This window comes from Oryx dammah, unplaced genomic scaffold (genome assembly GCF_014754425.2).
Source record: "Oryx dammah isolate SB20612 unplaced genomic scaffold, SCBI_Odam_1.1 HiC_scaffold_5, whole genome shotgun sequence".
Taxonomy (NCBI): Eukaryota; Metazoa; Chordata; class Mammalia; order Artiodactyla; family Bovidae; genus Oryx; species Oryx dammah.
In genome coordinates this window covers 70,925,343-70,950,768 of record NW_024070189.1, presented here as the reverse complement: position 1 = coordinate 70,950,768, position 25,426 = coordinate 70,925,343, and the positions used below count along the sequence as shown (strand labels likewise).

Genomic DNA, 25,426 nt, shown 5'->3' with positions numbered 1-25,426 from the left:
CCATTCATATCCAAATGATTGTAGCGGGTCCCCTCCGTGAAAGGTCCAAGGAAGCCGACTGGATCAAATGTGGGAAACAGGTGGCCCACAGCTAAACAGAGCTCTTACTGATGCTATTCCAATAAATGGCTTAACTATAGCTCAGTCGATAAAGAATCTGCCTGCAATGCAGGAGACCCGGGTTCAATCCCTGGGTTGGGAAGATGCCCTGGAGAAGGAAATGGGAACCCACTTCAGTATCCTTGCCTGGAAAATCTCATGGACAGAGGAGCCTGGTGGGCTGCAGTCCACGGGGTCACAAAAAGTCGGGCACGACTGAGCGGCTAACACTAACACTAAGCCAATATTTTAAATCATGAGACAAATGCATATTAAAAATCCAGATTTCCAGCTTCTCAGGAAAAATCGGAAGACCCAACCACACTTGGGTCATGGGGCTGCCCTGCTAAAAATGCCTTATTTTTCAAAGCTCATCTCCATTCTGGCCACTAGTTTACAGCACCTGCCTGGCCTCTTTGACACTTGAATTAATAACCCTGTTATAGATCACAAGATGGAATAGTTGGTTGCTTGCTCCTTTAATAAGTTGGCTCCGCTCTCTTTCAAATTGCTGTTCTTTGCTTCAACAACACATCTTCAAAAAACAACAACAACAACAAAAAAAAAAACTGTTTGCTTGCTCCAGGTCTTAGTTGCAGCACACAGGATCTTCGATCTTTAGTGGTAGCATGTGGGAATTTTTTTTAGTTGCAGCATGTGGCATCCGGTCCCATCACTTCATGGAAATAGATGGGGAAACAGTAGCTGACTTTATTTTTCTGGGCTCCAAAATCACTGCAGATGGTGATTGCAGCCATGAAATTAAAAGACACTTACTCCTTGGAAGGAAAGTTATGACCAACCTAGACATATTGAAAAGCAGAGACTTTACTTTGTCAACAAAGGTCCATCTAGTCAAGGCTATGGTTTTTCCAGTGGTCACGTATGGATGTGAGAGTTGGACTGTGAAGAAAGCTGAGCTCCAAAGAACTGATGCTTTTGAACTGTGGTGTTGGAGAAGACTCTTGAGAGTCCCTTGGACTGCAAAGAGATCCAACCAGTACATCCTAAAGAAAATCAGTCCTGAATATTCAATGGAAGGACTGATGCTGAAGCTGAAGCTCCAATACTTTGGCCACCTGATGTGAACAGCTGACTCATTTGAAAAGACCCTGATGCTGGGAAAGATTGAGGGGAGGAGAACAAGGGGACAACAGAGGATGAGATGGTTGGATGGCATCACTGACTCAATGGATATGGGTTTGGGTGGACTCCGGGAGCTGGTGATGGACAGGGAATCCTGGCGTGCTGGGGTTCATGGGGTCGCAAAGAGTCAGACACGACTGAGTGTCTGAACTGAACTGTGAACTCTTAGTTGGCGGGACCTAGTTCCCTGACCAGGGATGGAACCCTGGCCCCCTACATTAGGAGGACAGAGTCTTAGCCACTGGACCAATGTAGGAGATAGATGGACTCCAGGTTAGACATTTACAACTGATTTCCTGTTTGCATTTCATAGGGCATGAAGAAGTGGGCTTCAGGCTGGATACTAACAATTGTTAGCACTTCTTGAGACCAGAGATAGGTGGACTCAAGTTAAGGCATTTACAACCAGCCTCCTGTTTGTCCTCCAAAGTGGAAGTAACAGCAGAAACAGGGTAAATGACCAATGTTTTCCTCTTGTAAACACCTAAGGTAACAGTCATGGCAAGGACAAAGAGGAACAAAACCCTGTTTGAGTAAAGGATTAAGGGATCTCCATTCCCCCCTCTTTTGGGATAAGGGAGATGTTACACCTGTGCAGAAAGGCTCCTCGTGGGTCAAAAATCAGGGGATAACGCCAGGCCATAGTGAGTCTTGCTCCTCTCAGAAGTCTTACTTAGAGATCCATCTTGGCTGAAGGGTGCAAGTGCACCCAGGGGAGTATCCCAGGGTAGGCCAGGTGTGAAAAAAGAAACCAGATAATTGGCCTGAAGGAAGACAAAGACCTGGAAGAACTGCCCTATATAAATGACTTATCCGCCTGTTTGTTGTGTTCCTCACTAATGGGGACGCCCACACCCTTTCTCTCCAGTGTGTATCTCTGCCTTGCTCCTATCTTAACAAAGCATTTCCCTGTTTGCTCTCCCACTTGTTGTTGTGCTATGTCTCCAGTAATAAACTCTGTACCTGCATTTACAGTTTCTGCCTCTGTGCTAAGTGCATTTTTCACTGGGGGCAAAGATCCAGAGAAAAACAGCTTCTAGCCCTTGCTGGTCTGGCAGTTAAGATTTCTGGTTCTCATCCAGGCTACCCAGGTTCAATTACTGGGTAGGGAATTTAGATCTCACTTAATGCCACCACTCACTGCTGCCTCACTGAGATCAGGACCACCAGGGAAGTCCCAAAAAGTTGCCTTTCTGAATGAATGAACTTCTTCAGGATTAAGTAGTAAGACATCTTTTTAAAGTTATATGGGGCTTCTCTGGTGGCTCAGTGGTAAAGAATCCGCCTGCCAATGCAGGAGAGGCAGGCTCAATCCCTAGGTCAGAAAGATCCCTTGGAGAAGGAAATGCCAACCAACTCCAGTATTCTCGACTGGAAAATCCCATGGACAGAGGAGCCTGGTGGGCAACAGTCCATGTGGTGGCACAAAAGTCAGACATGACTTAGCGACTAAACAACAACGACATCAGCTGTATATACAAACAACAAAAGTCCTCTTTCAAGAGGTATATGCTCCCGAAGAAATATCCATATCTATTTAAACAGTCAGACATGACTGAGCAACTATGCAAACAAGGACACATGCACACTCTTAGACTTCCATGAGGGTTGGGGTTTCTATCAGCTGTCGTCACTACTGAATCCCCAGCACCTAAAAAAGTGCTTGGCACACAGAAGGTGATTAATAAGTAATTGGTAAAAGAATGGATGTTTGGTCTAGAATCTGGAAAGACACCCTGACGAATGAGTCAGTTTACCAGAAAGGCATCTTTAGCAAAGAGAACAGGAAATGCAAAGACCAGGAAAGATCCCTGAAAGCAAAAGGGATTACAAACAGTTTGGAATGGCTGAGGAGTGGTAGGGGAAGAGTATGGCTGAGGCCAGAACTCAAAGAGCCTTTAATTCCAGCTACGGAGTAGAAGGCAATGGGATGGTTTTAAGCATGGGGGTGACCAATCATGGGGTTTCCTTGGCTACAGCGAGAGAGACTGGAGGAAGGTTACAGGTGAGGTGAGGTGTGTGAGGTGTTATGACCAGATAAGAGAGGGGGAGCCTGAGCCAGGGAGGTTTCCACAGGGAAAGGGGAGCGGAAGTCTGCAGGGAAATTAGATATCAGTAACAAATCCCCTGTGGGAAGACAGGGAAAGAAAAGTTGAGAACTGTGTTTTGTGACATCGAAGTATCACCACAATTATGGAGGGGAGAAAACTAAACAAGGGCTGAGAGATAGGAAGTCCCAGGGTTGGCTGGAGGTCCCTGGGGCGAAATTGCCATCCATTATGGAGTGATAGGAAGACACATCTCTGCAGCAGCAAGGCAGGGTGTGCTTGCGGGGAGATGAGGGTTCCAGGCAGAACATGGGTGCTTACGTCTTTGCAGGGAAGAAGATGAGCTGTTGGAATCTGGACCAGTGGTGGCCCAGGGCCAGCTCCTAGTGCCTCAAGCACACATATCCACAGCTCAGCAGAGCTCTAACTTGACATGAAACCTTGCCGCATGCGGGCTTTCTCTAGTTGTGTTGAGCAGGGGCTCCGCTTTGTTGCAAACCATTGGCTTCTCATTTCAGTGGCTTCCCTTGTTACTCAGGCTCTAGGGCACTCGGGCTTCAGCGGTGGCTGTATGTGGGCTCAGTAACTGTGAGGCATGGGCTTAGTTGCTTAACATGTGGGATCTTCCTGGACCAGGGATCAAACCCACACCCCCTGCATTGGCAGGTGGATTCATAATCACTAGACCACCAGGGAAGCCCAGCAACTCACTTCTGAATCTCAGTTTCCTGACTGCAAAATTATTCAATGAGCATCATTCACAGGCAGGTTGTGAGGATTGAAGGCGGTCATGTTGGGGGAAGACTTTGTAAATTTTAAAGCCTTATGAAGCTAGGCCCAGATCCATGGCACAGCGGACAGGCAGGTGGCCGCCACTCACATCACACACCCTACCACACCCTGTCACAGATATATTGACCCTGTCACAGACCTTTAGTCCACCATTGACAATGCTCCAAACGCAACTTCCAATACACACACCAAGTATGACTTACTGAAGGCAGAGAGGGGGCAACAGAAGATGAGATGGTTGGGTAGCATCATCGGCTCAATAGACATGAGATTGAGCATTGAACAAACTCCAGGAGTTAGTGAAGGACAGGGAAGCCTGGCGTGCTGCAGTCCAATGGGGTTGCAAAGAGTTGGACACAACTTAGTGACTGAGCCACAACAACCTGGCGGCCTTTCTAGAGCAAGCCGTCTAGAAAGAAGTGAGTTAGAACTGGGCAAAGAGGTGTATTAACTAGGATGATGCTAGCTACTATAGCAAATACACCTCATGTGTATAACAGCTCGAGGAAGTTGGTCTCTCTCTCTCTCTCTCTGAACTGTCCAAAGCTGGTGTTCCTGGTTGACTGGTGGCTTGCTTTCTTATATCAATGTGGAGACCTAGGCCCCTTCCTTCTTGTGGTTCCACAAGCCCCTAGGGCTTCATCATCTTCTGTATACAGTCAGTTAAAGAGAAAGGAAAGAATGTGGAAGACACATAAGGACTTAAAAGCCTTGTCACACTTCACTCCACTCACATTCAGTTGATGGGAACTAGTGAGTGCATGGCCACACCTGACTGTGAGGGAGCCTGGGAAACTGAAGTACAGCTGTGTGCCAAAGAAGAGGACATACATTTGTCGTGAAGAGTCATGGCCCTAGCAGGGGACAATGGAGCAGAGGGTATAATATGAAAGATGGGGTGTCACCTTATCGCTGTAGAAAGGGGGGCCCAAATTGGAGTGGCAAGTGACCTGAGAGCTCTAAATAAGCCCATGTGTGTGTACATGCTTAGCTGCTTCAGTCGTGTCCCACTCTGCAACCCCACGGTCTGCAGCCCACCAGGCTCCTCTGTCAATGGGATTCTCCAGGCAAAAATACTGGAGTGAGTTGCCATGCCCTCCTCCAGGGGATCTTCCCAAGCCAAGGATAGAACCCACATCTCCTGCATTGCAGGCAGATTCTTTCCCGATGAGCCACCATGGAAGCCCCAAGTAAACCCGTGATGGTGGTTTTGTCACTAAGTTATGTCCAACTCTTGCAACCCCATGGACGGCAACCTGCCAGACTCCTGTGTCCATGGGATTTCCTAGGCTAGTAAACTGGAGTGGGTTGCCATTTCCTTCCCCAGGGGACCTTTCTGACCCCGGGATTAAAACCATCTCCTGTGTTGCAGGCGGTCTCCTGCATTGCAGGCAGATTCTTTACTGATGAGCCACCAGGAAAGTCCCAAGTAAGCCCACACTGAGGTAAAATACAAGTCCCATTCTGGATACATGCACATATAAAAAAGAGGCCAACTGAAGACTCTGAAGGGCCTGAGTTCATCTGGGACTGGGCCAGGCCATGGAGGCAGGGTGCCCTTTTCAGTTGACAATACTACATGAAGGTGGGACTCTCATGTGACTTGAATGCACAGGTGTCTTTGGGGACCTGACCTGTTCCCTGCCCAGGTGGGTGAGTGTGTGCATACCTGATTGTATGTGTCTATCACTGGGGTGCCTGCATTCACAGGTGCCTGTGCACTTGTGTGACTGTCACACACACACGTCCAAGGGACTGTGCATTCACATGACTGAACGCCCAGCTATTCCTGATGAGTCTCTGCCCCACACACCTGAGGGTCTGTGTGTGCATGACTATGCCTGCAATGCAGCTGTTTCTCTGCACACACAGGAACAGGCCCAGGAAGGACAGCCTGGAGATGTCTCAGGACAGAGGTGGTAACTACGTGCAGGGGGAAAGTCACTGAATGTGCACACGTCCGGCACACGGCAGGTGGGATAGGAGTGTGCCAAGTGAAGAACGCACATGGACATTCAGATCACAGTACATATGTTCTGGTGTACACAGGAGCCCCTGCAGCTTGTATAAAGGTGCCCAGGTGTGTGAACATGTACTTCTGCGTGCCCAGACGTGCCCTTGGAACTCCCCAGATGGGCCAGACTGGGCTGAGCTCCTCTCTGGGCACACAGAGGCCTCTGCTGTGTGTTGGTGCCTGCGTGGGGCACTGCCAAGGGTGCGTTGGCGGCATGTGTGTGTGCGCGTGAATGTGTGAGCGCGCCTGCGTGTGTGTGTGTGTGTGTGTGTAGGAAGAAACATTCGCTCTCTTAGACCTTGCTTCTTTCTGTGGTTCGGTTTCTATAGAGACACTTCCTGTGGCAGAGAAAAGAGGTAGTGAGCTGGTGTTTCAGGATGTGAGGGCCCGCAGGAGCAGACCTGGGTTCTCTCTGTCATCTGCCCATCATCGCGCAAGCTCTGACCGGAGCTGCCCGCAGTCCCCATGGTGGGCGTCCCCCGCGGCAGGGACCCGTGAAGAACAGCGGCATGCCAGGGAAGCCCAAGCACCTGGGTGTCCCCAACGGACGCATGGTGAGTGCGGGCTCCGGGGCAGGCCCACGGGGAGGGGGTAGGCACACCCAGGGTGGAGCCCAACAGGCACACCCGGCAGGACTGGGCTAGAGAAGTTGTGGACAAACAGCAGCAGGTGGTGGAACCTAGTGCCCTCCTCTCAGGACCTTCCAGATGGCTCTGATGGGGACCTGGGGCCACCTTGGGGATGAGACCACAGGAGAGTAGCCAGAGGCTTCTGGCCCAGGCCCCACTGCTCTCTCACCTGCTACTTAGGCACCATCTGGGGCTGCCGGCTTCCTGGGGGCGCAGGCAGACTTGGCATGCCCTTTGGCCCCTGTATACCCCCATGAGGCCCTGAACCCCCATACCTCACTTAGCCTCAGCCCCCTCCCTCACCTGGTATCCTGATGCCCATGATCAGGTGAGGGGCAGCTCCTATGGGGTCACCACCCTCCACCGAGACCTGCTCCAGAGGCTTCCTGCCACAGCTAGCAGCCCTTCGGCAGCCTGGGGTGGGTCAGCAGGATCAGGCTAGGTCCCTGCAGCTCCTGTCTGTTCTATTCCTGGGCTGCTAGGAAGGGTGGGGGTAGCTGAGCCCTGGGATGGCCCTGGCTGTTGCTGCTGCCCCACCCCTTAAATCCTCTGGTGGCTTGGCGTCCAGGTTAGAGATGCCCTTGGAGAGGTGGCTTCTTTATTCATTCAGCAGATGGGACAGGCTGTGCTGGGCTTCTTGTCTCTTCCCCTGGACACCAGCCCCCTTGGCAGAGACCCAGCTCCTCCTAAAAACTCCAAAAAGTCCAGACAGTGTCCTTGTCTCTGACCCAGACCCAGCCTAGTACTGTCCACAGAGACCTGGGTTCTCATCTCATCTCAGCTCTGTTGTCCTTGACTAGGGACTGACCCTCAGTTTCCTCCACTTGAGATGATTAAGTGGAATAATGAATCTGAGGTTCTTGACCCACTGGGGAGTCTCCATTAAATGTCAGCCCAATGCCTCCCCTCATCCTCAGCTCCTCTTCAAGGATCTCCTGCCTCACCAAGAAGCTGAGCCACTCCCCACTCCTACTCCTTCTACTGATTCTCAAGACCTGTCTCCACACCTCTTCCTCCAGCATAACTTTGTTGGGCAGGAGAGAGGCAAACCCCTCCAGGCTGGTCCAGTCCCCCACCTCACTATGTACCATCAACCTAACTTTGAAAGTTTGAGCACAAAGGGGCCTCACACTCCCTGGAGGCAAGGGGCTTGGCTCACGCCTCCCAGGGCATCCACACGAAGGAGGAACATGCACACTCCCATACCCACTCCAGAGGTAGCTGACTTGATGCGTCTGAGCAGTGCTCAGAATTGCAGGGCAGCCGGGGGACTGAGACACCCAGCTTCTGCCCATCACATGTCAACCCATAGCTTCTTTAAGCCCATGGACACCCTGGCTCCTCTCAGAAACTTTCATACTCTGGTTTATCTCTGCCCTTCCCCAACTCCATCCTGACTCTCTGTGCTACCTCTTGGCATCCCGAGGGTCAGAGATCAGTGAGTGGCTACTCACTGGCCCTCAGGCAGGCTTCTGCAGCCATGCTCAGCTGAGATGGACAGGGATAGGCAGGCATCAGATTCAGATATCCACAGATGTGGTCCAGCTGTCAGCCTCCTTCCATGAGTTACTTCCTGAGGGAGGTTCAGAGGAGGACATGACGTGCTAAGAGCAGCTGGCAGGTAGAGGGACCTGCCTGTGAACCTGGCCTATCTGACTCGATGCCAGGACTCCTCCGCCTCCCAGAATTGCCTGGCTCGGTCCGCCCCTATCTCCCCCTGCCGCCACCCCCACCTGTCATTCCCTCCTGAGGCAGCTTCAATTGTCAGCCTCGTCTTTCTGCCACTCAGCTTGTCAGGCGGTTGCAATGCAACCTGTCACTTAGAGATGACTCCCAGCCCCCTCCCAGAGAGGCCTTCACACAGTCCCAGCTGCTGCTTCACGTGTTCACTCACACATTCATTCAACAGCCCCTCCTTCGGGCCTGCTCAGTGTTGGCCCTGTCCCAGGCATCAGGACCCAGGCCCATTGCCCTAGCCCCTGCCTTCAAATAGCTCCTGATCTGGCAAAGTACAGAAGGCACGAGCACAAATGTGGGGATAAAATGCAGGCTTGGGTAAGAGCGTGGGTCAGGCAGAGAGAAAGCTTGAGGAGGACCCGGGAGGGAGAACCAACTTTTCCAGTCGCTTCATGCATTGTTGCTGCGGAATGCGTCCTGAAAGGACGTGCCAGCCAGAGCGGGTAGTAGCTTGGGGAAATGCCTAGGCTCGGGGAAACAGGGACAAGGCATGAGGGCTGGCGAGCCTAAAGCCTGGAGTTACTGAGTCTTGTCACTCTCAGGGCACCCAGTCTCCCTGCTGGGGAAGACCTGCCAGGCAGAGCCCACTGCACCTTGGAATCCAGCTCAGGGCTAGGGGTCAGCTCCACAGGGCTGACTCAGGCTGCAGAGCTGGGCAGCCATGGGTCTTCCCAGAGAAGATCTTGGGGCCTAGTCACCCCAAGCCAGGATGAAATGAGATGATGGTATAGAGGGCCTAGTTCAGAATTTGCTCAGTAAATCAGCCTTCCTTTTGAAGTCTGACCCCCTCCATAGGGCAGAGTTCATCCAGGAGCCCCTGAGCTCTTTACCCCAATCAACTTTGCCCAGCTACACCCCAGGGGCTGAGAGGCCCTGGGCCTCTCATCTCCCTGGTATGTCTCCTGTGCATGCAGGGAGGAAACTCTGTGGAGGAGAGACCTCAGGCTCCTGAGGCAGGCACATTGGGGCCCTAATTTCAACTCGGGTGCTCCCTAGCTGTGTAGTTTCTTTGGGTTTCATCTGTAAAACAGAAGCCATAATACCTACCACCCTGGGTGAGGATGGAGGGAGAACGTGGCTCTGTGCCGTTGCTGTCGGAGAGAGCACAGGAAACATTGGGCCACTCTCACCTGGGTATTCTCAGGCACCAGCGACTCCCCCCAGCGCCCATTTCCAAGGAAAAACCTATGGCAAACTGAGCCCACATCATTGGTCAGGGGCACCACTGGCCACCACACCCTTCCTCATCCCTTCTTCCCCTTTTCTCCCATTCACTCACCACTTCTCCTCAGGCAGGCCAGGGTGGGGCAAGGCCAGCCTGGCTCAGCACAACTTCCCCAGGCCCAGGAGCCTGGACAGGTCAGAGCCCTGAGTAGCAGCAGCCGCCACTCTCCTTGCTGCACGACATCCCTTCCTGGCCAACCCTGGAGGATGCGAGTGCTGAGTGCCAGACTACCCAGGGGGAAACTGAGGCCCAGAGAAGGGAAGTGACTTGCCCTGGAATGGTGGATCTGGAATTGGGCTCCGTCCCCACTCCCTGCCACCTCCTGTCTCAGCCCCAGCTCTATGGGTTAACATCTAGTGGGGCAAGAGAGGGCCAGGAAGAACTGTAGGGCACAGAGATGGGGGGTCCAGAGCCACAGCATCCCCGATGGAGGGGTGCCAGTGCCTCCTGCAAGGGCAGAGGAGGGCTATGTGGGCTGCTTGGGAGCACTTGGGCTAGTGCTCCTTATGGGGGGGATTTCAGGCCAATTCTCTCTTGTAGTACAGGCCTGCCTTCCAGGAGCTACAGGAAGGAAGGGGAGAGGTCCAGACATAAACGGGCAGCATGCACTGGACAGGGGATCAGGGCAGCTGGTGTTTAGGGATAACCAATCTCAGCAGGCAGAGACTGCAGGCGGGAGCAGGAGCAGATACCGGGCAGAGGAAACAGCAAAGCAGGAAGCAGGAGTGTGAAGGGGTGTGGGGAAAATAAAAGTCTGATAAAGCAGAGGGTGGAGGTGAGGGGGAGGCCATGGGGGAGGCTGAAGAGGTTCATTAGTCAGGCCCCGGCAGAGCTTCAGCTGTAACCCAGCAACTGCTCTGCCTCCCAGATGGAGTGGGACCAGAAGAGGACCTGGGAGCCAGCCCCATCTAAAGACACAATCCATCCAACAAGATGTAAAGAACAAAACAAACAGAAGTGTAAGCCAGCCCAGGTCCCTCTGCCTTCTCTGGGGTCCTGGCTTGCCCATGAGCATCCTGCTACCCTGCCACCCCACCCCTCCAACCAGGGGAGAGTGCAGTGGAGAGCACTGAGCAAGGGAGAGGCTGAGTCCAGGTTGGAGGGTGGGCCAGAGAGAGGCCAGTGGGTGTTTGGTGTGGGAGGAGGGAGGGCCAGATGGCCACTGTGGACGAGGAGGGGAAAGTCAGGCTGGTTCCTGGAGACCTGACCTGGTGACCAAGGCTGGAAACAGCCACCGAGCAGCCTGGGGAGGAAGAACTCGGGGCAGGCAGGTGTCCACGAGGGCGTGAGTCTGTGCTCGTTTCAGTTGGGTCTGACTCTTTGCTATCCTATGGACTGTAGCCTGCCAGGCTCCTCTGTCTATGGGATTCTCCAGACAAGAATACTGGAGTGGGTTGCCATGCCCTCCTCCAGAGGATCTTCCCCACCCAGGGATCGAACTCATGTCTCTTAGGTCTCCTGCACTGGTAGGAGATTTCTTTACCACTAGTGCCCAGAAAGGCCGGCTGGCAGCGCTGCGCGACAAGCCGTCCGAGGTGCAGACCCTGAAGGAGCAGGACTGGGAGAGCGCGCAGCAAGCCAGCGTGCTGGCCAACGTGGCCCAGGCGTTCGAGAGTGACGAGGGCATGTCTGACGGCGAGGGCGACAGGGTCACCCTCTTCAGCTCGGCCACTCAGCTGTCGCCCAGCCGGCAGGCTGATGCCGAGAGTCTGACTGTGATGCTGCAGGAGCAGCTGGATGCCATCAACGAAGAGATCCGGTTGATCGAAAAAGAGAAAGAAAACGCGGAGCAGCCAGCTGAGGAGACTGAGAGCAGGGAGGGCAGGGGAGCTTAGGCAGCCTCCGTCGTTTTAGATCAGTGAGCTCCCTCAACCTGCATCCTGCCTCCTCACATGCCGGCTCCTGCCCGCCCCGCAGTGGGCACTCCAAGCCCCGAAGGAGGCAGCAAGCCCAGCCCGGGAGGGAGACCGGCTGGGCATCGTGACTCTGTTACAGGAGAAGGCAATGGCACCCCACTCCAGTACTCTTGCCTGGAAAATCCCATGGACGGAGGAGCCTGGTAGGCTGCAGTCCACGGGGTCGCGCAGAGTCGGATACGACTGAAGTGACTTAGCAGCGGTGCCACCTGGGAAGCCCCGCCCGTGAGGGCAGCTGCCAGGAAAGGGAAAGAACAGCTGGAAGGAATCTTGAGCTTCAGCTTGTCCCCTTCACACCCCCCAGGAGTTTGTCCTGCAGCCCCAGGGGAGAATTCTGATGAAGCTGTCAGATGGGAGAGCGCAGAGGCAGCTGGGCGAGGGCTGGGGCGGCCAGGTGAGGGCGCACGGCTTGGTTCCATGCCCCCTTCCCTCTGCACAAGCTTTCCTTCCTCCTCATCAACGTCTTGTCCCCACACTCCAGCTTGGAGACAGGCTCAGGGAGGGACCAAGGTGGTAAAACTAGAAGAGGACAGGGCTAGGATTTGAATCCGGGTCCAACAGACCCAGTACCTATGCTTTTCCCTCTCCAGCAGGGCTTGGCAAAGCTGAAAGCTGAAGCAGGGTCAGATACCAATATAGTGTAACAACAATAATAGTTATGTTCCTTGAATATTTACCACATGCCAGGTGGTGCTCTGAGTTCTCTCTGTGTATATTTAATTTCTTTAATTACAGCAAACCTTTGAAGTCAGGACCATTATTTGACCCGTCTGGTGGCACTGGTGGTAAAGAACCTACCTGCCCCACAGGAGATATAAGACACAAGGGTTCAATCCCTGGGTCTGGAAGATCCCCTACAGGAGGGCATGACAACCCACTTTAGCATTCTTGCCTGGAGAGTCCCATGGACAGAGGAGCCTGGTGGGCTACAGTCCATGGGGTCACACAGAGTTGGACACGACTGAGCGACTTAGCACGTACAGAGAATACAAGGCACAGAGGGGTGAAGTATCTGCCCAAGGTCACAAAGCACAAATTGGAACTCAGCTTGTCTGGGACCAGCTTCCGTAAATAACAGAAATCCATCAAACTGGCCCCAGAGTCCTCTGAGGAGAGTGTGAACTCCTTCTAGAGGAACCAGTTGTTGCTCAGGAACAGCCAGGATTGCCATGCTGGGAAGAAGCTCAGGGTAGCCGGGGCAGAAACCAGGTGTCATGTAAAATGCCTAACTCTTCAATGTGGGAAACCCCTTGTAAGTTAAAAAAAAAAGCCATTCTGATATTAATAACATGCTACCTGTTTGCAGGCCAGCTCTGGCCCACAGATGTGTGACCCAGGTGCTCCCAGGTAGAAGTGGGGGACAGAGAGGGATTTTCCAGCCAGGAGGTCAGGGGGAGGCTTCCTGGGAAGAAGACATCTGCAGACCTGTTTCCAGTAGGGATAGAGTGAAGGGACAGGTGGTGAAAGCTCCTGTAACAGGACCTGGTGAAAATGCTGCAGGGCCGAGGAACCAGGGATCAGTCAAATCCCAGTGATGGGAGGAAAACCAGACGCAGAGAAGCTGGCTCCTGGCCCTGCGCTGGTGGCGGCAGGAAGTGGCTTCGATCTGGGACTGGCTGAGCTGGAAGGGCTTATGGGCCATTTGGGTGGAGATGTCAGCAGGAAGTTGGCTATATGTGTGTTTGAAGCTGGGGAGATGTGGGAGGGAGAAAGGGCCCAGAACAGAGTCAGAGAAGGGTAAAGGCCGCCTTGCATGTATAGATAATGAGGAAGCTGGAGGAGCTGCTAGGAAGGTAGGAAGACCAAGGGAAACCACTGCACGAGTCATTTTGAAAGGAGGGTTTTTCTGTTTCACTAATGGTTGGGATTCCCAGAGAAGTCAGAATTGTGCACCCAGGGTGGGGAGTGAGGGAGGGGGCACAGAGGATGGGATTGAACTCTGTAGCTACTCCCGGTGAGGCTCGTAATCATCCACACCAACACCTCCTGGGAGAACCTGAAGCTCCAGAAGTGCCCCTCCATCATTCTAATGCACACAAAAATTTGGGAACCACTGCTCTCTACTATAAAATAGAACCTCATGCCCTGCCCAAGGTAGGGTGTTTCCAAGAAGAAACAGTTACAATAAGGAGATTATCAGTTACACAGGTAATCTCTCCTTTCTCGAAGAAAACAGCCAACATCGATATATCATTGCCACATGCTGGTCCCTGTTGTAGACGCTGGAAATATATTAAGCTGATTTGACCCACACGGCAGGCACAGGAAGTAAGTCACTATTATTATCATTCCCTCCTCACTTACAGATGGAGACAAACAAGTAACTTGCCCAAAGTCACACAGGTAGTAAGTAACAGAAACAAGATTCAAACTTTATGCTCCTACCCACCATGCTCAACATCCAGGCTCACCCAGTGGGAGCTAGGGGTCTACCGGGAGTGACTGGAGGGTAAGTACCTGGCATAAGTCCTAGCACACAAGGTGGTTAGCACATGATGGAAGGGGAGCCCAGGGCAGCCTGAACAAAACCATGAGCAAGCAGTGACCCAGCTGAGGATGCCCAGTGTGGCCCTCCAGGCAGATGAGAACACAGCTCTAGTCCCAGGGGCTGGGCCTCAAACTGTCCCTTGAGAATCCCCCCGGGGCTCTACTCTGACTTTCTGCCTTGGGTTTCTTGTAGGTTCTGGCTGTCTCCGATGGAGGTAAGTGTCAAAGTGTAGAGAGAAAGCCTGGCTGGAGTTGGGGGTGGGGGTTGAGGGGGGTGTATGTGGAGAAAGGGTGGGGATACCCCTGCCATTTGCTGTCTTTCCAGGGAAAGTACAGTAGAGAGCAGTGGTTCCCAAATTTTTGTGTGCATTAGAATGATGGAGGGGCACTTCTAGAGCTTCAGGTTCTCCCAGGGATTGGGCCAGGGGCTGGGGAAGGCCGAAAGGCTCACCTGCACTTGTCCATCCCCCTGCAGAGCTGAGCAGCACGACTGGGCCCCCGGGCCAGGGCGAGGGCCGAGGCAGCTCCCTCAGCATCCACAGCCTCCCCAGTGGCCCCAGCAGCCCCTTCCCCACCGAGGAGCAGCCTGTGGCCAGCTGGGGCCTGTCCTTCGAGCGGCTGCTACAGGACCCACTGGGCCTAGCTTACTTCACTGTAAGCCCTGGGGTGGGATAGGGAAGGTGGATGGCAGTGGCCACCATGGGGGGAAGGGCGGGGGGACAGGGGAGAGGGCATGGCTGGAGTTCCAGGCTGGCCAGATTTGGACTCCTCTGTCGGCTTCCTCATCCAGCCTTTCTTTGGCACTCATTGCTCTTCTCCCAAATGGGGAGTTTCCTTCTCTCTGCCTCTTTTTCCTCTATGTGCCTCTGGATCTGATCCCATCTGTCTGTTTGGCTTAGCCTCTGGGCCCTCTTTCTATCCCAATCTCTTTGACCACATCCCCTGACTAGGTCTCTGGGTCTCCACCTGCCTCCTCCTTCTCCCCATCCCCAGGAGTTCCTGAAGAAGGAGTTCAGTGCTGAGAATGTGACTTTCTGGAAGGCCTGCGAGCGCTTCCAGCAGATCCCGGCCAGCGACACCCAGCAGGTGGTGAAGGGGGAGCTGAGGCTGCGAGAGATGGGACCAAGCCCTGAGCTATGCCCCTGACCTTCTCCATCCCTGCCCCAGTTAGCTCAGGAGGCCCGTAACATCTACCAGGAGTTCCTGTCCAGCCAGGCGCTGAGCCCCGTGAACATCGACCGGCAGGCCTGGCTCGGCGAGGAAGTGCTGGCAGAGCCGCGACCGGACATGTTCCGGGCCCAGCAGCTTCAGGTGAACTGTCCCCAGGGGGCGGGGCCTGGGGTAAAGGGCGTCACCTCTGAAGGGAGCTGGGCGGGGCAGAGGCGGGGCCAGATCCAGGGGCGGAGCCTGAGCAGCAGAGATGGTGGGGGTGGGGTGGGGAAGAGAGCAAATCTGGATGCTGGGACTCCGCTAAAGGTAGGGGCAGGGCGCGGGTCAGAGGGACGACGAGAGTCTACCGTGAAGGAGGGGCTGGGAGGCGGCGCCTGGGGCAAGGAGGGGCTCGGGGCTCGCCCCCAAAGTTGGGGATGAACCCAAGCCCCAGGGCCGGGTCTGGAACCTTGGCGGCTCGCTGAGCGCTCTCGGCGGCTACCTGAGCGCTCTCCTCAGCTCACCGCCCGGCGCCGCCTCCGCAGATCTTCAACTTGATGAAGTTCGACAGCTATGCGCGCTTCGTCAAATCCCCTCTGTACCGCGAGTGCCTCCTGGCGGAGGCCGAGGGTCGCCCCCTGCGGGAACCTGGCTCCTGGCGCCCCGGCAGCCCCGACACCACGAGAAAGGTGCGCACGCGGGGTTGTGGGGGGCAGTGTCCCGGTACATATCTGCGGGGGTCGCCCACGGTCGGCCTGCGGGCTGGCGCCCCGCCCAGTGCCATTGCCTTCCGTGTGTCTTGCAGAAGCCGAAGCTGAAGCCTGGGAAGTCGCTGCCGCTGGGCGTGGAGGAGGTGGGGCAGCTGCCACCTGCTGAGGGCCGCCCGCTCCGCAAGTCCTTCCGCAAGGGTGAGGGCAGAAGCGGGCCGCAGAGATAGCGAGGGCAGGAATCTGGGCAATTCTGGAGAACACCCCCTTCCTCCTACTGATCTTGCAGTCTAAGTCAGTGAAAATCGAAATCCAGGGCCCTGTGGACCCCCCCACCTCCACCCCGCCTCGTTCCCCTGGTGGTTCCTAGAGCCCAGATGTTTGGGAAGCCCCCGTCAGTAGCGAAGCCTCCCAAAGGGCTCCAGCAGAGTCCGCTTGAGTGCGGAAAGGCCTCAGCAGAGGGGTGAGGAGAGGGGCCCTGTCCTGCTCAGTCTTCCTCTCCTCTAGAACTAGCCGGCGGGTCGGCCAACTCAGCCTTGCGCCGTGAGTCCCAGGGATCGCTCAACTCCTCCGCCAGTCTGGACCTGGGCTACCTTTCCTTTGCCAGCAGCAAATCTGAGGTAAGCCAACTGTTAGGGGAGACGACGTGTGGGCCCAGGTCACTGACTCTTACCCCTTTGAGTGGCCACCATCATTCATTGAAGTGGGGCTACCAGCCCCATTTCATCCCCTACTTGATCCATATGGCCAATAACTCAGCCTCCTCACTTTCTTCCTGTCCTCACTGCTTTGGGCCCCATGCATATTATGGGTGAACTCTTCAGCCTGTGTGTGCATATTTGGGTAACCAGGTGTATAGAGCGTGTGTGTAGCAGTCGGTGGGTAGACGGGTCCCTGGGGTGCCCATAGGCTTGGGTGAGTATACATGTATTCCCATGGGAGGATGTATCCTGCCTGCCTGCAAGTGTGCCCTTGGGCACATGTGTGCCTGTGTGTGCCCCAGTGAGCTTACCTGTGTACCTGTCTTTGTGTCCTTGCATGTGTACACTTCCCTTGACATCTGCTCTGGATCAGAGCCACCGGAAGAGCCTTGGGAGCTCAGAAGGTGAGAATGAAAGCCGACCAGGGAAGTACTGCTGCGTATACTTGCCTGATGGCACAGCCTCCTTGGCCCTGGCCCGACCCGGCCTCACCATCCGTGACATGCTGGCAGGCATCTGTGAAAAACGAGGCCTCTCTCTGCCTGACATCAAGGTCTACCTGGTGGGCAATGAGCAGGTGTGAACCTGGCCTGGTCTCCAACTCTAAAGCGCTTCCTGATCCTGAACGGCGAACCCCCGCCCCCGCCCCTGCCCCGCACCATTCCTGTCTCTGCTCAGCCGTGACCCCAACACCAATTCCATCTCTAACTTTAACCCATCCCTCATTCCTACCCCCTTCCTGACTCCAGCCCTCACTACAACCTTCAGCCCCATGCCCAACTTCAAATCAATCCAGCACCAATTCCTCACTCAAATTCAGATATCTACTCTTATCCCACAAAAATCCTATCCCCATCCCATTCCCATCCTGGTTTCCAGCTTCATTCATATCCAGAGACTGTGATATGAATGTGATATGAAGACACTCCACTGCTGGAGCTGGGTTTTTCCCTGTCACCCCCAGACTTCAGACTGCCCATTCCTGAAATGGCCATTTGGAGACCCCTCACTCCCTCCAGGAAAGCCCAACATCATCCAGCCTATGAAAAATTTTCCTTTAGGTACAAACTAGCATAGCTTTAAATTTAAACTAATCCATCCAATAAGGGGGAACCTAAAGGAAGGATGCTATATCCCGGGGAGAACTGTGAGAATATCATTCACCCAGTAGACAGTCCTAAGGCCCTGCCAGGTGAGTGAGCAGAGGGACCCAGGGTCCTCCAGGTCCAAAGAAGGGAGGTGAGCCAGGCAGAATGTGATCAGGGAGGAGGAGCTGACCCTCCAGAGAGTTTCTGGGGCAAGATAGGCATTTCTGGGTGATTCCCAGGAGGCTTCAGGGAACAGGTGGTGGTTAATGAGGAAGAGTTTGCCTGGCAGAGCTGTGAGGGGAGGACATTCAGGCAGAGGGGGGTCTAAGAAGTGCTGGGCACATCCAGAGGCCTGGAGCACAGGAGTGTGAGGGTCACAGTGGGAGAAACTCTGCCCATTGTCTTGGCCACCCAGGCAGCCTCCACAACCCAGATGGGTTCTCATGTCTGCTAAATATAACTTCCCCACCCACACTCCACCTGTCCCTGCAGACAACACCGGCCTATTCCCTGGGAGAGGCTGCCTCCCAGCCCTTGGCTGGTGCAGGTCGCCGGGTGGTGATCACTACCACTACTTTTATGTACCTACTGTGTGTCAGGCACTGTGTAAGATACTTCACATCCTTCTGGCTTCACAGGTGTCTTGGAGGGAAGAGCTCTTCTTTATTTTTTGCAGTGAGGAAACAAGAAGTGTTCTTAGTAGGTGGGAATGGAGAGAAATGGACAAGTGTAAAAAATTAAAGACAAGGCCTGGGTGGCTGACCAAAGGTGGGTAGTGAGGGAGGAAATGCGTGCAGCTGGCCGGGTTAAGTTTCACATGCCTAAGGGCAGCTGTCCAGGGGGCAGATCCTCACCTGGCTCAGGAAGAGGTAGTTTCTTCCAGCCCTTAAGCTGGTCCTTTTAACCAAGCAGCCCCATTACTATATCCTGCTTACCTCACCTCCATGTTTCCCATAACTCTGCTCCTTTTCCAAGTCTTTCCAGCATTCTTGCCACCCTTCTCCCTGGTCTGGGCCACTCTAGGCTCTGATCCAGCCTGGTCTCTTACTCTGTCCGCATCTCTATGGCTCACCTGACCATCAGCCCTTCCCTCTGACCCTTAGGGAGCCTCCATAGTGGTCATGGAAGGACTTGAGAATGACCTGGCGGGGGGTAGGGGGAAGGAGAAGGAATTTTGCGACTCTGACCTTCTGCGTTTGCAGAAGGCCCTAGTCCTGGATCAGGACTGCACCGTGCTGGCAGACCAGGAAGTGCGGCTGGAGAACAGAATCACCCTCGAGTAAGTGAATCACTCTCGAGTAATCACACCTCAGCCGAGGGTCCCAGCACTCACTAGGGTCCCAGTTCGGGCTGCTGTTGTCCTTCCAAGTCCGGCCCCTGTACTAACCCCGCCCCCTACGCTAAGGCCCCACCTCCTCCCATCGGTCCCACCGCCCCAGTGCAGGCTCCACCCCTTCTCGGGCCAGTCCCTGGTGGGTTGGGGGAGAGGGGCGGCGGGCTCTCCGCCCTTCCGCAGCGCTAGGGTCCCGCGCAGGCTCGAGGTGTCGGCGCTGGAGCGCCTGGTGCGGATCTCGGCCAAGCCCACCAAGCGGCTGCAGGAGGCGCTGCAGCCCATCCTCACAAAGCACGGCCTGAGCCCGCAGCAGGTGGCTTTACGCCTGGTAAGCCGCGGGGCCGAGGGACGGGGCGCAGCGGGGAGGGCTGCCTGTCCCGCGGGCTACTGACCTGTGCCTTCAGCCAGGCGAGAAGCAGCCGCTGGATCTGGAGAAACTAGTGAGTTCGGTGGCCTCCCAGAGATTGGTTTTGGACACTCTCCCAGGTAAGGAATGTTGGCCCCATGGCTTGGTCCCCCAGCATACCTCTGGCCCAAGAGGAAAGGGGGTCCAGGCAGGAGGCAAACAGGAATTGTGGGGCGCTCTGCTGCAGGTGTGAAGATCCCTGAGGCTGGCGACATACCCCCCTGCCACAGCCAGGTGAGCCAGGGGTTGGGTGCCCTCCATAACCAGTCTCCCCTCCTGGTTATGGCTCCAACCCCACGTTCTCACAGGGTGGACCGCCTAGAATCCAGGACAAGGCCACCAACCTCCCTCCATCGTCCCTGAACTCGCTGGCCCAAGTGCCCAGTAGTATCACTGGAAAGCGGCAGACCTGTGACATTGAAGGTACGTTGGGCATGGTGGAGGCTAGGGACCAGAATGGTTGAGGACCATTGAGGGAGGGTGGCCTCAGAGAGCCTGGAGCTGAGGCAGGGGCCTGGATGTCACTGGGTTGGAACAGTGACCCCTGGGATTGAGGGACCAGAAGGGCCAGGATGGGGGCAGGAAGGGAGCATTAGTGCTGGGTTTAGGGAGGCTGTGGCCATAGTAAGGACAGTGGGTCTGTGGTGGGCCAGCATAAGTAGGTCTGCACCCATGGGCTCCTTGACTCTGCCACCACCCCCAGGCCTGGTGGAGCTGCTGAACCGAGTGCAGAGCTGTGGAGCCCATGACCAGAGGGGCCTTCTGCGCAAAGAGGACCTAGTGCTTCCAGACTTTCTGCAGCTGCCTGCCCAAGGACCCAGCTCCCAGCAGCCTCCACCACAAGTGGGATCAGCAGCCCAGCCCAAGGGGAGCGCCTCGGACTCCACTGTCCACTCTGCCCTCTGACAGCAACCCAACAGTCCAGGCTGGCTGCATGGCACCTGGCGGGCCAAGCATGCCATGGGCCCGCTCTGCATGCCCTGTCTGTGCCACGAGTGTCCCTGGCCCCTTCCCGCCACGGGCAGGCCCGCAGGAAGAGGTGGGAGGGGTAGAGAGGAGACTCAGTGGAGTGACACCCCACAGCTGCCACCACTTGGTCCCTTAATGGGCTTGCTCATCCATCCCTCGCTGCCAGGCCACCAGGGGGAGGTGGGCCTAGCCCCCAGTGCAAATGTGCCCAGTGCAGAGGGGCGGCATTGGCAGTGCCAGCCTCCCCACTGCGTGCCAGGCCTCAGCAGGGAGCAGGAGGAGGGGCTGGCCCTTCTTCCAGTAGTTGGTCTGAGTGAGGCCTGGGGGTGCAGGCAGGCAGCCCCCCCTCTACCCAGAGACTTGGACTGTGCAGTCGGCTTGGGACAGCTGGGTTTGTCCTGGACATATGATGTTGTTATTATAATAATTATTATTATTCTGCCATGAGGTGTCTTCCTTGTGTGCCAGTCTACACTGTGTGCCGCCCCCACCCCAAAATTGCATTGCCTTGTCACTAAGGTCAGTGCCAGGAAGTTCTTGGGGGCCTCAGGATGTACCTCCTGACTTCCTGTTGTCAGAGCCTCTCTTCCTGATTGCAGGGGAGTGTAGGGTGTGAGTGTGAGAGGCAGACAGCCAGAGAGAGGGAGGGAGGGACAGAGGAAGTGGGGGAGGGAGGAAGGGGAGAGAGGGGAAGGGGAAGGAGGGGCAGGCCCTCGGGGGAGCTGTGCCTCTGCTGGCGTCCTTGTGCTGTTCCTAGGTCTCTGAATCTGAGTACAGTGTCTGGTCACTCAGCTCCTTTCTAGTGGAGACTGAACATGTCTCTGTAGACATGGCAGTGGGCTCCTTTGGATTCCCTGAAGCTGTGGTGGCAAGGGCAGGTTCTGGCCCTACCTGCTTTGGCTCTTTGGTCTTCCCTGTCTCCAGACAGCCGGGGAAGCCCAGAGCCCACGCAGGAGGAGAAGCAATGATCCCTTTTAACATTCTGTGATTCTTTTGGGGAGAAACACACTCTTTTTTAATTGAAGTATGGTTGATTGATAATATATTAGTTTCAGGTGTACAGGAAAGTGATTCTGTTTTAAGTTTAATTGAGGTATAGCAAACATACAGAAGAGAAGTCATGACTATATAACTTGAATTACCATAAAGAGAACACAAACCAAGAGTGATTCCGTTTTGTTTTGTTTCAGATTATGAGATAAATTATGAGAATGGGATTAACAGGTACAAGCTACTTAAGATAGATAAGCAACAAAGATTTACTGTATAACACAGGGAACTATATTCAAACCTTATAATAATATATAATGGAGAATAATCTGAGATTGATTGTTATATATTTATCCTGTATACAGCCAAGTTCTCTTATTAATTCTGGGTGGGGTTGTTTTTATTTGTTTTTGTTTTTAACTAGATACTCTTAGGGCTTTATAGACATTCAATATCATCTGCAAATAAAGGGAATCATGTCTCTTTTTCCACTGGCATACTGATTTTGACTTTTTATTAAAGCAATTTCAAATTTGTAAAAAGTTACAAAAATAAAAATAGTACAAGGAGCATCCATATACCTGTTTGTTCTAACATTTGCTCTGAGTGGTTTTTTTTTTAGCACTTTTGAGGGTAAGTTATGTCCAAAACTCTAGTGTGTACTTCTGAAGAATAAGGATATTCTCTTACTTACCACAGTAGTTATCAACATGAAATTGACAGATACTTTTATCTAATCTACATTCTGTATTCCAGTTTATAAGATGAACTAATAAGGTCTCTTACAGCATTTTCCCCTCTAATATAGGATTCAGTCTAGGGCCAGGTATCATATTTAATCATCATGTCTGTTTAGCCTCCTATAATCTGGAATCGGAGAACCCAGGAAGGAGAGCCCCAGCCTTCAGGCAGAGAAGACAGACTCAATCCCAGTGTCTGTGATAGAGAAACAAGGGGACAAAGGAGCCTTGAAAAGGCACCGGGAGGAGCGAGGCGCACTCTTGACTACCTCGAACAGGCTGAGCTCTCTTCCCCGCTCCAGTTCTTTACCCTCTGCCAGGGGCTCCCCGTACCTGCCCCCTATCTTGTAACTGACTTTTTACCCTTGAAATTCCTGGGAGAGATGAGTGGAGTTTGCTGGCCTTTCTCTAGAAGTTGGATGCCATGATCTTAGTTTTTTGAATGTTGAGTTTTAAGACAGTATTTTCACTCTCCTCTTTCACCTTCATCAAGAGGCTCTTCAGTTCCTCTTCACTTTCCAGTAGTCATATATGGATGTGAAAGTTGGACCATAAAGAAGTCTGAGTGCTGAAGAATTGATGCTTTTGAACTGTTGGATAAGACTCTTGAGAATCCCTTGGATGCAAGGAGATCAAACCAGTCCATCCTAAAGGAAATCAACCCTGCATATTCACTGGGAGGACTGATGCTGAAGCTGAACCTCCAATACTTTGGCCACCTGATGTGAAGGGCTGACTCACTGGAAAAGACCCTGATGCTGGGAAAGATTGAAGGCAGGAGGAGAAGAGGACAGAGGACAAGATGGTTGGATGGCATAAAGACTCAATGGACGTGAGTTTGAGCAAACTCTGGGAGATGGTGAAGGACAGGGAAGCCCAGCGTGCTGCAGTGCATGAGTTGGATATGACTGAGTGACTGAACTAGAAGGTGGGTGAAGGCCTTCCTCTTGGGGCCTTTAGCCCTCTGCCCCCTCAGCCCATTTTGTTTGGCTGTTGGGGTCGTCTCATGAGCCAGGCTTGGCTACTGAGTATGGTTCAGGAATGATCCTCTGACCCCAATCAGAATCCCAATCCTGGTCATTTTCTACTGTCCTTTGGGGGATTTGCAGAAAAGACATTCAGGGAGAGAACATGCGTGCAAATGAAACCAGCACAAGAAAGCAAGTCTGATAGATGGCGATTCTCAACGAAAAGGATCTAAACTCCTAAATTCACCCATCCACTCCTAGACTTCCTCATTAGGCAAGCCAGTGCTCATGTGTGTGCTCGTGACTCTGAGTGAATTTCTAAGACTTACAACCATAGATGTCCCTCTTTACTGTAGGTCTCAGCTTACACACCTCAGAAGAGGCTTCCTGACCACATTGTGCTATGGTCTAAACATTTATGTCTCCCCGAATTCATGTGTTGAAATCCCAGTCCCCAAGGTGATGGTATGTGGAGGTGGGGTTTTGGGAGGTGATTAGGTCATGAGAATGCAGTCCTCGTGAGTGAGATTAGTGCCCTCGTGCCCTTACAGTGCAATCCCAGAGAGCTCCCTGACCCCTTCCACCATACGAGGACACAGAAACTGGCTGTCTATGACCTGGAAGAGGTCCTCGCCAGAAAACCACCGTATTTGCACCCTGATCTTGGACTTCCGACCTCTAGAACTGTGAGAAATAAATGTTTGTGGTTTACAAGCCCCCCAGTTGCTGGGTTTTTTTGTTAGAGCTGCCTGAACAGACTATGAAAGTCTATATGAAGTGCTTCCCAACTGTGTGTGTATGTGTGTGTGTGTGTGTGTGTGTGTTTTCTTTTTGGCTGCACCAGGTCTTAGTTGTGGCAAGTGGGATCTAGTTCCCTGATCAGGGGTTGAACGTGGGCCCCATGCATTGGGAGCACAGAGTCTTAACCACCAGACCACCAGAGAAGTCCCACGTGCTTCCCAACTTTGTTCTCTACCGTTTTATCCATTTTTCTTCCCTCACAGCACTCAGCCCACTCTGTAATGACCTTGTTTACTTATTTATACTTTGCTGACAGAATGATATATGTCAGCAGGAATCTTGTCCATCTTAGTCACTGCTGTGTCTGCTTGGCCTAGTGGGCTGACAGATAATACCGCAGCCCACAGATCTTGTCCCAGAGAGGAATTCAGGGCAGCAGGGCAGTGGGGGTGCTGGTCAGGGGACCACATAGCACCAGGGTCACATTCTGTGGCCAGACCTGAAGGCCGGGAGGCAAGCTTTGTCCCTTCCCTGATCAGCTGCAGAACCTTGCTCATACTTCCCAGGGACTGGAGCTTCTCCCTTGTGGCATTCTTCCACGTGCCCTGGGATAGAGAGGTGGGGACACCAGGTGAGAGATGGGATATCTTCCCAAAGTTGGAATATCCTGCAAGCCAAGCCCACTCTCCTACAGACTTCCATCCCCACTCCCAGAGATGATGCCTCTTACTCTTAGGGACTAACAAGATTATCCCATTAGAAAGGGGATCATGGGCCAGGCAGGAAAGCCTCCATAAAGGTCAGTCCCTGCAGGAGGAAGACTTAACATCTACCAAGGTCCCCAAGTTAGCATTGCTCCATCCTTTGTCTCATTTTGTCCTCACAACAAAACAGACTGGTGTGGATGACATCAGGGCTGCAGGAGGCCAAGTGACTAGTCCAAGGATCACACAGGGAATTGTCTCTGGGGTGTCACCAGCACTTAGTCTGTCTGATTCAGGGACAGACACCAAGGAGGGCCTGGATACTGTAGGACCCCGTTGGGGAGCCTGGGCCCTCTCAGAAGAGGACACGTTGATATGGCTACTTTTGGGGGCATTTTGAGAATTTCTGTTAAAACTTAAAAACACGCAGTATGTGACTCTAGCAACACCCCTAGAGAATCCCTCACTTATGGACACAAAGGAGCCCATCCCTGCAGGATGGTCTATTGCCTGAAAACTGAGAAAAGTGGATGGGGTGGGATTGGGGTTACACAACATGGGCACTCCAATACCACACAGCAGATAAAGACTTGGATACAGCCTGTCCTGCTACAGAAAGTTCTCCAAGACATGTTATTGTTTGGTTAAAAAAAATGAAAAAGCAGAGCAATGAACATGGCACAATACCTTCATATAAACCACAAACACGCTAGGCACTTACAAGTGTACAGAAAGGAGAGAAATGTTCTGGAAGGATGCATAGCAAACTCACAAAGAGATGGGAAGAAGACCAGGATGGAATAGTAGTCAAAGGAGAATTTCGCCTTTAATTTGTTT

The 25,426-nt window shown here is 53.5% G+C and overlaps 1 protein-coding gene across 1 annotated transcript; it reads left to right on the top strand.

The window, feature by feature from the left end:
• The first annotated feature begins 6,434 nt into the window (after positions 1-6,434).
• RGS14 (regulator of G protein signaling 14) lies at positions 6,435-23,861 on the top strand. Its single transcript, XM_040240470.1, has 16 exons — positions 6,435-6,653; positions 14,287-14,308; positions 14,569-14,747; positions 15,087-15,179; positions 15,261-15,404; positions 15,788-15,931; positions 16,048-16,150; positions 16,457-16,569; positions 17,024-17,227; positions 18,941-19,017; positions 19,273-19,399; positions 19,476-19,557; positions 19,665-19,711; positions 19,786-19,900; positions 20,181-23,008; positions 23,696-23,861. Exons 1-15 carry the CDS (start codon positions 6,609-6,611, stop codon positions 20,381-20,383), a joined length of 1,698 nt encoding a protein of 565 aa, XP_040096404.1. The 5' UTR covers positions 6,435-6,608; the 3' UTR covers positions 20,384-23,008; positions 23,696-23,861.
• The last annotated feature ends 1,565 nt before the right edge of the window (positions 23,862-25,426 follow it).